This window comes from Arabidopsis lyrata (genome assembly GCF_000004255.2).
Source record: "Arabidopsis lyrata subsp. lyrata unplaced genomic scaffold ARALYscaffold_1, whole genome shotgun sequence".
In the NCBI taxonomy this organism is placed as follows: Eukaryota; Viridiplantae; Streptophyta; class Magnoliopsida; order Brassicales; family Brassicaceae; genus Arabidopsis; species Arabidopsis lyrata.
The window spans coordinates 27,238,655-27,249,514 of NW_003302555.1; the positions used below are offsets into that span (position 1 = coordinate 27,238,655).

General features: G+C 40.6%; 2 protein-coding genes across 2 annotated transcripts; both read left to right on the forward strand.

Moving 5' to 3' along the window:
* Positions 1–1,413: 1,413 nt before the first annotated feature.
* LOC9327712 (mitogen-activated protein kinase kinase 4) lies at positions 1,414–2,993 on the forward strand. Its single transcript, XM_021013055.1, has one exon. It carries the CDS (start codon positions 1,612–1,614, stop codon positions 2,701–2,703), a length of 1,092 nt encoding a protein of 363 aa, XP_020868714.1. The 5' UTR covers positions 1,414–1,611; the 3' UTR covers positions 2,704–2,993.
* A 112-nt stretch (positions 2,994–3,105) lies between these two features.
* On the forward strand, positions 3,106–5,489 carry LOC9327713 (protein HEAT-INDUCED TAS1 TARGET 5). Its single transcript, XM_002891605.2, is given in 5 exon segments — positions 3,106–3,547; positions 4,199–4,299; positions 4,844–5,235; positions 5,330–5,338; positions 5,340–5,489. Coding segments are annotated over 4 exon segments (540 nt in total). The 5' UTR covers positions 3,106–3,547; positions 4,199–4,214; the 3' UTR covers positions 5,394–5,489.
* Positions 5,490–10,860: the final 5,371 nt, after the last annotated feature.

Genomic DNA, 10,860 nt, shown 5'->3' on the forward strand with positions numbered 1-10,860 from the left:
TATATTAAATTCTCTGTTGTAGAAGTGACCATTACGCGGCAACAGAAAGAAGGAGGAACATTAATTATTGTGTTTTTATCAAATTGAGGAAATTTTAGCACTCTACAAATATATACTATACGATTTTGATATTTGTAAACATCTAAACACATATATGGATCAATGTATACATGTAAATATATATATATATATATATAGAACGTTATTAATATTTGTATACATGTAAACATGTACATTAAGCATTATTAACATTTGTATATATATAAACACACACATATATATATATAGCGTTATTAACATTTGTATACATGTAAACATGTACATTAAGAATTATTAACATTTGTATATATATATAAACACATATATATATATACATATATATAGCGTTATTAACATTTATATACATGTAAACACATATATAGAGCGTTATTAACATTTATGGACTTGCTTCAAACATAATTACAACCATTGTAACCCCAACTATTGCAGAGAGCAAGTGTAATAGTGCATCGTAATTGGACACTTAAATATCATAAGTTTCGTCGGATTTTCGATTGATTTTCACCGGCTTTCATCGAGTTGTCACCGGATCTATACCGTATTTTGCCGAATTGGCACTGACTCTTCACCGGATTCGATCGATTTGTCACCAGATCTTTATCATATTTTGTCAAATTTTTACCGAAACTTATATAGATTCATCATACTGAAATTAAAGTACGGATTGTCTCTATATATCCTTAACCAATTCTTCTTTGTTCAAAAATAATCGAAAAGATAGGTTCAAATAATTTATGGTCTTATAAAATAAATATATTTTAATCAGATTTTATGATAAAGAAGACAAATATATACATAAATCTACAAATTTTGTTGGATATCTACAACATATTGATGAAGAACATAAGAAAAAAGTCAAAAACTGAACGAGTGAGGCTAAAATCGGAAAAAGAGTGGGCTAATGTTACCACTGTTTTGGGTCCCGACAAGAATTTACCAAAAGCTAATTATGCCCCAGATCTTTACATTCCACCTAATTATCTCAAGTTTCGATAGATAGATATAAATATATATTCCCAAATATGCTAAAAAATAAAAATATTCTCAAATATGTTCGATTTCTTTTACAATAATGCATGAACTAAGAATGGAACATGATATAAGTATTGAGTGTTTGATTTAAATTTGATCTCCTCTTCTTGGTTTATATCACAAAACCAATAAAACGACAACGTGTTAAGTCTAAAAAACTCAACAGAGCCAGTGAACCACACAAATTGTTTCAGTGCCTGCAAGTGTTCCTCACGCGCTTACAAATCGCGTAGATACCTTTTCTCGATTTTAACAATTTCGATATTTGTTTTTCCTTTTTATTAATTTTCTCAAAAAAAAAAAAAAAATTAACGTTCCCTTTCATCAGTGTCCTTTCAATTTCTTTCGACGAACCTTCATTTCTCAATTTTGATCGCTTCGAAGAACGAATCAATATAAGCCTGCCACAAACCCTAGAATACGACAACGCACGACGACGAAGTCGAAGAAGACGACTACTATAAAACGACGAAGATAAATAACTTCAATCTCCAATCGAGAGCTTTTGAATTTTCAGCGATGAGACCGATTCAATCGCCTCCAGGAGTTTCCGTTCCGGTTAAAAGCCGTCCTCGTCGCCGTCCTGATCTTACCTTACCGCTTCCTCAACGCGATGTTTCTCTCGCTGTACCTCTCCCTCTCCCACCTACTTCCGGTGGATCTGCGCCGTCTTCTGGTGGTTCAGCGTCTTCAGCTCCGTCGACGAACACTAACAGCTCCTCAGAATCGAAGAACTATTCGGATTTAGTGAGAGGTAACCGGATCGGAAGCGGAGCTGGTGGGACGGTTTACAAAGTGGTTCACCGTCCGAGTTCTCGTCTATACGCACTCAAGGTGATATACGGTAACCACGAGGAGACAGTGAGACGTCAGATCTGTAGAGAGATCGAGATTTTGCGAGATGTGAATCATCCAAACGTTGTGAAATGTCACGAGATGTTTGATCAGAATGGTGAGATCCAGGTTTTGCTTGAGTTTATGGATAAAGGTTCTTTAGAAGGTGCTCATGTGTGGAAAGAGCAACAATTAGCTGATCTATCTCGTCAGATTCTTAGTGGTTTAGCTTATCTTCATAGCCGTCACATAGTTCATCGTGATATCAAACCATCGAATCTTTTGATAAACTCTGCTAAGAACGTTAAGATTGCAGATTTTGGAGTGAGTAGGATCTTGGCTCAGACTATGGATCCGTGTAATTCATCTGTTGGAACCATTGCTTATATGAGTCCTGAGAGGATTAACACTGATTTGAATCAGGGTTTGTATGATGGTTATGCTGGAGATATTTGGAGCTTAGGTGTTAGCATTTTGGAGTTTTACTTGGGGAGGTTTCCTTTCCCTGTGAGTAGACAAGGTGATTGGGCAAGTCTTATGTGTGCCATTTGTATGTCTCAGCCTCCCGAAGCTCCACCTACCGCGTCGCCGGAGTTTCGACATTTTATCTCGTGTTGCTTGCAGAGAGAACCGGGGAAAAGGAGAAGTGCGATGCAGCTATTGCAGCATCCTTTCATATTAAGAGCAAGTCCGAGCCAGAACAGGTCTCCTCAGAATCTACATCAACTCTTGCCTCCTCCTCGTCCTCTGTCCTCTTCTTCTTCTCCAACCACATAGCGTTTTCTCTCCTCTCCCCTTCATCAACTTACATTTTTTCCTGTTACTGTTCTTGTTGAGTCTTTGTCCAATTTTTGCGTAAGCTTCTTTTCTTCATTACTAATCAAGGAGGGTCTCTGAATCTTACATTAATTAAGGAGTAAAAAACTCGAGAAAGGGTTTATTGGGATTATTGAATCTTTGGGTTATTGTTTTCTAGAAAGATAAAGAGAACAATAAATTCTTATGCTTATGATGGTGCATGTATCCCCAATGTAGCTTTCTTGAATTTTTCATAAAAGTTTTTGCCTTTTCTTTTGTCATTTATGCTTCTCAAGGATCGTTTCGTTTCCATTTATGGGTTGATGATGGCTTCATTCTTGTTGTTAAGGGTATTACTATTATGAAAAAGCACAAAAATAGGGATCGTCAGAATCGATTTTCCAACCTAATCGGGGTTATTGTAAAAGTCTCGCCAGTTTAGAACATTCTAGGAGATCTTATCAACACAATTACTCAATAAAAACGACTGTGTTTAACAAAGTGGGTCTAATGATGAAAAGAGAAATTTGGGCCAGATAAAAATAAAGCCCAATACTGAAACGACGTCGTCTTAGGCACAACAACGGTCATCTCCAAAGTTGGAAAACGACAAGAAACAAAAACACCAGAGGTGATGAAATTGAAAGCTTTGTACGGAGAAAGTAGCGATTCTCGCAGCCCTTGATACGTTTGACGACACAGGATGATGACATCTGTCCCATCTCTAGGGTTTTTCGAGTCACCCATACTCTTGTCTATAAATACTAAATGTTCTGATTCCTTTGTTAGGTTCATTTGGTTTACTACTCTGCTTCCTCTGCTTGTGAGTATTCTCTTTGTAATTGCGATTAGTGTTACTTTATAGGGCTTTCTTTCTAATTTGTTGGGATTTGTTTAGCTTGCTTTGGTTTTTGCTTATGCATTTACCTTTTTCAGTGTGATTAGTGAGAAATGAAGAGCTTTTAGTTACGTTTTAGGGTTTTGTTACGGATCTTTGCCTTTTTTAAGTGTGATTAGTGAACAATGAAGAGCTTTTAGTTACGTTTTAGCGTTTAATCCTGCTTTATTTTGGTCATTCTTTGGTAAAGAAGATATCACTTTGGTTCGGTTTAGCCACAAACTCCTCCCTCTGTTTTTTTTTCATTGATAAAAATGTCATCTTTTTGCTATTTCATTATGATTAGTGAACAAATGCGGAACTTTTAGTTAGGTTTGGTCATTCTTTGGTTCGAGTTAGCCACAGACTCATCCATCTGTTTTGTCATTGATAAAAATGTCTTCTTTTGCTATTTCTTTGATCCTATTTGGAAGCAAAGGTGTCTCTTGCCTTTTCCTTTCTTTCGTTAATGCCTCTGAACAATAAACCTTTGTGAAAATCGCTTCACTTTGATGATTCCCTTGTTAGTTAATGTTGTTTCCATTTTCTCAACTTCACATTCATTAATGTATTTTATTGAACTTTGCAAATTTTCAGGGTTAAGTAATTGCAGATGGCACTCCCTCCATATGATCCGAATTTCACAATTGCATTCTCAATCGGCAGACGCGAAAATTTTGAGAATGACCCAGAGCACGGTAAAAACTTGTCACTTTAGAATATACTCACAAAAGTATCTAGCTACCTGGTTTTAAAACAAATTATTTGATCTAATCCCTGTGGCTATAGAATTAGGATGTTATGTTGGATCATTGCTTTGGTTTTAGCCTGGAATAGGTTGTTTTTTCACAGTTGATTCTGGTCATATTCTTACACCAATGACCAATGTCTTAAGTTTTGTTCTTGTTGGCTCTGATAACTTGTTTGCTAAGACAGGTTTTAGATTCCCTCAGAGATTGATAGCATGTGTGTTGTCTTTGTACGTTTTATCATGATTTCAAAGCTTCTCTTTTTATGTTAACAGTGAGAATTGAGTCACTCTACTAATTAGAGTGACTGTAGAATAATTAGGATCTTGTGCTGAATCAATGCTTTGTCAATTGTCACATTGCTTTAGTTTTAGCCTGGATTATGTTGATTTATCACGATTGATTCTGATCCTATATGTATCTTGTAAGATGGAATTATGGAAACACATTCAGATTTGATTCATTTTTCCATTTTGTGGTTGTGTCTTTGCAGATGAATCTGCTTCTGCTGCTATCGTAGCGGCTGAACTGATAAGCTCTGCACGGCTTGCACTTAAGCTGGATAGCGTCCACACTGAGTACTCAGCTCAGTATTTGGTGGACAAAGCTGGTAGCTCACGTAGGCGCAGGCGCAGGGGCAAGCTCACTGTCAAAGACTGCCTTTTCTTTGCGTTAAAGAAAGGCGGAATACCGAAAGCAGAAGATTGGCCACCTTTGGGATCTGAGTCAAAGCCCCCGTCATCGTACAAACCTGCTCTCGTTTCCATGAAAGGAGAAGTGATTGAGCCTAAGGATATGGACCAAGTACGTGACTTGTTGGTGCATCAACCGGCCGCGGGAGCAAAACTTCATGTGTTCAGTCCACACATTGAACTTCAACAAGACGTAAGTGCTATAGCTGTTAGTTAGAATTCAATATAAAATGACCCAGAGAGATACATTTGATCTAAAGTATTTGTTCATCTGTTTTGTGTGGTAGGCAATTTACTGTGGCTCGTCAGGTGAGTATACGCGCTATGTTGGACTTAGAGATGCAATCATAGTTGGAACGGAGAAGATCCAAGGAAAGTCCATGGCAATAGTGAAGGTTTGGTACAAGAATAAGTTTACATTTCTCAAAGTGGCTTTGAGCAGGATGTTTTTTTGGGCGGGCGTAGGGCCATCAGAGCTGCTTGTTGACTTTTGTGTCCCACGCCTATCCATCGATTAAGCAAGAAGATATGGTTTTATCTTCTTAATAAGTATCTATCTATCTAGAGAACACTATGCTACTAGCTAGTGGAAGACTTTGTTTAAGAATGCATGTTTCATCTGGAGACTTTTTTTATATGTAATAAGTTAAGAATTTGAGATATCTACTTTCTAAAGACAACAATTTGGGATGATCTATTTGTTATGCTTATTGAATCTTTGGGATTATGTTTGCTGGAAAGAAACAGAACAGTGAGACCAAATTCTTATGCTTATGATGGTGCATGTATCCCCAATGAAGCTTTCTTGAAATTAACAAACAGAACAGTTTTTGATTTTTTCATTGTACTTTTGTCAACTCCTTTTCGTATATACTTTCTTCCGAAACATAAATATTTATAAAGTCGATAAGGAACTTCTAACCCTAATCGGCGCCGCCGCCCGGCCACACGCCGTCCGGTGAGAAATTACCCATGAAGAAGAAGAAAGCTCGTCCGAAAGGACCAATCCCATCCTTCTCTAAGCTCGCTCGCGTTCTCGCCACTCCTTCCCCGACGCTTGTTGCCCCCTTGCGATTGTCAGATCCAATCGTCTCTCCGTCGCTCAAGCTATCCTCTGCTGCCATTGATGAGTCTGTACTGGTTGAGATGAAGGGTATCCTCCCCTCGCTTCCTGGGAACACTATTGCGCCATCAATCGCTACATCAAGCTCTGCTCCAATTGCTTCTTCCGTTCTAGTCGAGGCTAAGGGAACTCTTCCCTCACTTCCTGGAACCGAGTCTGCTACGACCATCCTTCAAAACTCAGTGTCTGAGATCTCCTCCACTGTAGTTATTACAAATCCTCCGGGAACTCCAGCCTCGAATGGAACCCCACTGTCGACAGAACCTCCTTCTGCTCCGGCCATCCTCTACAACTCAGTGTCCGAGAACTCCTCCACTGTGGTTATTACAAATCCTCTGGGAATTCCAGCTTCCAATGGAACTCCGATGTCGTCAACAATTCCTTCTGGTCACGGGCAAACTTCTGAGCATACCTGTACCAAATCGGCTCTCCCTTGGGCAATGAAATTCAAGGCTTCCCTTCGAAACTTGAAGCAAATGTCTGCACCTACCTTTCTTGATGATGGTACTCCGGTAGTGGTAGCGCCACCTTCAGTTCTTCTCAAAACGGCCGAGATGTGGAAAGACCACCTTGTAGCTCAATTCCATGGCCAATGTCCTCCAGCTTCGCGAATCTTCTCTGACTTGAATCCAATATGGGGAAGATACGGAAACATTACCGTGAGGGTGATATCTGAGACAGCGTCCCTCATATTCGTGCCCTCAAAAGCAACTCGTGAATGGATCAGTGAAGTTAGTTTCTGGCAAGCTGGTAACTGCTCTTGCACAGTTTACCCTTGGTCTCCAGAAACTGGTCTCCTTGAATTAGAAGAACTTAAATCTGCTCCGACATGGGCGATTCTAAAAAATGTTCCTCCTCAACTATACTCTCTGGATGGTATTAGTGTTATTGCTAGCGGAATTGGTGAACCGTTGCATACCGAGAAGTCGAGGCTGGATCCGATTAACATCGGTGCTACTAAGGTAAAGGTGATTATCCAGCTTGATTGTCCTCTGCCTGCTTCAGTTGTTGTCAAAGATGTGCAGGGTAATTCTACTCGCGTTGCCATCGAATATCCGAGACCTCCTCCCAAGTGTCTCAATTGTGGACGTTATGGCCATCTGTTGAGCAGGTGCCTCAAACCATTAATGAAGAAGCCTCAGTTTAAAAAAGATATTTTGGTGGGGGCTAAGGTGGTAACGCATCCTACTGTTACTCTCCCTTCTACAATTCATACTGCAAGTGCTATATCTCAGGTTGAGGCTGCTGAGGTTAATGCACCTGTTGCGAAACCAAGAAGACGAAAGAGGTCTCGTTCAAGCAAAAGATCCTTGAGTACTCCTCCTAGATTAGGCGAAGCTCCTAAAGTTGGTGAGGCCTTTGGAGTTGGTATCTCTGCTGTACCCACTCCGGATAAGCTATCCACCCACGCACAAGCGAAAGGGAAGTACTACAAAGAGAAACCTACTGGGATGGCTAATTCTGGTATCATTCAACCTCCGCGGATTTCCCTCTCTTCTACTGTGGCAGGGTTAAATCATTTCTCTCCTGATCCTGGTGAGTCACAGAAAGGAAGAAGTAAAGAAATCCCTCCTGATTTCCCTCTCCCTCCAGGTTGGGGGGCCATGTCAAAGAAGTCAAGGAAGAAAGAATTAAAGAAGTGGCATAATCATATCAGCTCTGTTGTGCCTGGAATCTGTGTTGCTGCAAGGGGACCTTCCTCGAGCAGAACATCTCTTCATTGAAAGCTGAGCTTTAACCCTCCCCTTTTGTTTAAATAATGAGGGTCTTTTGTTGGAATATAAGAGGACTGAATAGCCTTGGTCGTCAAAGTGCTGTAAGGAGGTGGATTACTTCTAATAATTTTTTGGTGGGAAGTTTTTTGGAAACTCATGTTTCAGAGGCTAATGCTACTGCAGTTTTGGCCTCTACCCTACCAGGCTGGCGTACGGATAATAATTATTGTTGCTCGGATCTGGGGAGGATTTGGATTGTTTGGGATCCCTCAGTATCGGTTTTGGTCTTCAAGAAAACTGAGCAGTTGATGCTTTGCAGCATAAAGATGCCTTTGGTCAACAGGTCTTTTGTTGTTGCTTTTGTTTATGGGAAGAATACAGATATTGAAAGAAGGCTTTTGTGGGAAGACATTTCTGAGCTCTCGGCCTATCCTTCTCTTATAGCTACTCCTTGGGCTCTAGTAGGCGACTTCAATCAGATTGCGGCTACTAATGAGCATTTCTCAATCATTCCTTCCTCTTTACCTTTACGAGGAATGGAAGACTTTCAAGACTGCTTAAGGGATAATGAATTGGAGGATCTTCCTAGTAGGGGAGTTTTTTACACATGGTCAAACCATCAACAGGATAATCCAGTCATTAGAAAACTTGATAGGGCTTTGGTGAATGGGGAATGGTTGAATTGTTTTCCAAATTCCATAGCTGTTTTTGATCCACCTGGGGACTCGGACCATGCTCCCTGCATAATTAATCTGGACACTCAACCTGAGAGATCAAAGAAGACCTTCAGGTATTTCTCCTTCATCTCAACTCACCCAACCTTTCTCTCTGCCATGTCTGCTGCTTGGGATTCTCAGATTCTGGTTGGGTCTGCCATGTTTTCCCTTGGAGAACATTTAAAGGCAGCAAAGAAGTGTTGTAAGGAGTTGAACAAGCAGGGATTTGGCAATATTCAGGACAGAACAAGACAGGCTCTCACCACCTTGGAAGAGGTACAAACTGAACTGCTCTCTGCTCCTTCTGACTCTCTCTTTAGAGCTGAATATGTCGCAAGGAAAAAGTGGACCTTCTTTGCAGCTGCTTTAGAGTCTTTCTACAGACAAAAATCAAGAATCAAATGGCTGAAAGAAGGAGATGCCAATACAAGGTTCTTTCACAAAATGGTTCTGGCTCATCAAGCAAAAAATCTTATCTCATACCTTATTGGAGAGAATAACGAGAAAGTAGAGGATGTTGCTCAGATTAAGGAAATGGTTGTTGCTTATTACTCTCATCTGTTGGGTACGCCTTCTAACACCTCTACTGAACCTTTCTCTGTTGAAAAGATTCAGAGTTTACAACCTTTCCGATGTGGTTCAGACTTGGCTGCTAAGCTTATTGAGATACCCAGTGAGGAGGAGATCACCTCTACTCTTTTTGCCATGCCCAGAAACAAGGCTCCAGGACCTGATGGATTCTCTTCTGAATTCTTTTGGGAATCCTGGCAGGTGGTTAAAGAGAGTACAGTGGCTGCAGTGAGAGAATTTTTCCAAACTGGCCACCTTCTCCGGAAATTCAATACTACTGCTCTTACCCTCATCCCTAAAGTGCCAGGAGCAGATCAGCTATCTATGTTCAGACCCGTTGCATGTTGTAACACTGTCTATAAGATAATCACCCGGTTAATCTCAAAGAGACTCAAGCTCTTTATTCCTGATGTTGTTCTAAATAACCAGGTGGGATTTATAAAAGGCCGGTTCCTATGTGAAAATATTCTTCTGGCTTCCGAGTTAGTTGAAAACTTCCATGTGGAGGGGCTTACAACAAGAGGCTGCTTGCAGATAGATTTATCCAAGGCCTATGACAATGTGAATTGGGAATTTCTTATTAATATCCTCACTGCCATGAGTCTTCCAGATGTTTTCATTAACTGGATAAGAGTTTGCATTTCCTCTCCTTCTTATAGCATCGCATTTAATGGTGAGCTTGTTGGTTTTTTCCAGGGAAAGAAAGGGATTAGACAAGGAGATCCCATGTCGTCTCATCTCTTTGTCCTAGTCATGGATATCCTCGCCAGGTCCCTGGATAAAGGCGTCGTTGATGGATTGTTTCAGCCTCATCCTAAATGTTATGCCCCTTTAGTCACACATCTCAGTTTCGCTGACGATGTCTTGGTGTTCTTCGATGGTTCTGAACCTTCCATGGAGGGCATTCTTCACATTCTGGAAGACTTTGAGAAAGGTTCTGGGCTGGGAATAAATAGACAGAAAACAGCTCTTATGCTTGATGGAGGGAATTTTGAACACAACAGATTAGTCTCAGAGAGGTTTGGTTTAACTCATGGGGCGTTGCCAGTAAGGTATCTAGGTGTTCCTCTCTCGTCTCACAAGATGAGGAAGCAGGATTTCCAGCCTCTCATCGATAAGATCAATTACAGATTCTCATCTTGGACAGCAAGACATTTGTCCTTTGCAGGAAGGTTACAACTCTTGAAATCTGTGATTTACTCTACAATCAGTTTTTGGGCTTCCATATTCATCCTGCCAAATCAATGCATCTCCAAGCTAGAGCAGATGTGCAATGCTTTTCTTTGGAGAGGCGCTCCAAACTCTGCTAGAGGAGCCAAAATTTCGTGGGAGGTTATCTGCACTTCAAAAGAGAGTGGTGGCTTGGGGCTAAGGAGGTTATCTTCTTGGAATACTGTTCTTGCGCTCAAGTTGATTTGGTTGCTATTCACTACAGCTGGTTCCTTATGGGTGTCCTGGGTGAGGTTGCATCTAATTGGGAATCGCAGCTTCTGGACTTTGAATCCGGCTTCTTCTGGTAGTTGGGTGTGGAAAAAGCTTTGCAAACTTAGATCCATTGCCAGGCCCTTTCTTGTTTGTGAGGTAGGCTCCGGAGTTACTGCAATGTTTTGGTTGGATAATTGGACAGGCCTAGGTCCCCTGCTTGACATAACTGGTCCTCGGGGACCACAGGTAACCGGGCTGCCATTGATGTC

Coding starts and splice junctions, on each gene's coding strand:
- LOC9327712 (XM_021013055.1), top strand. CDS start 1,612: ATGAGACCGATTCAATCGCCTCCAGGAGTTTCCGTTCCGGTTAAAAGC.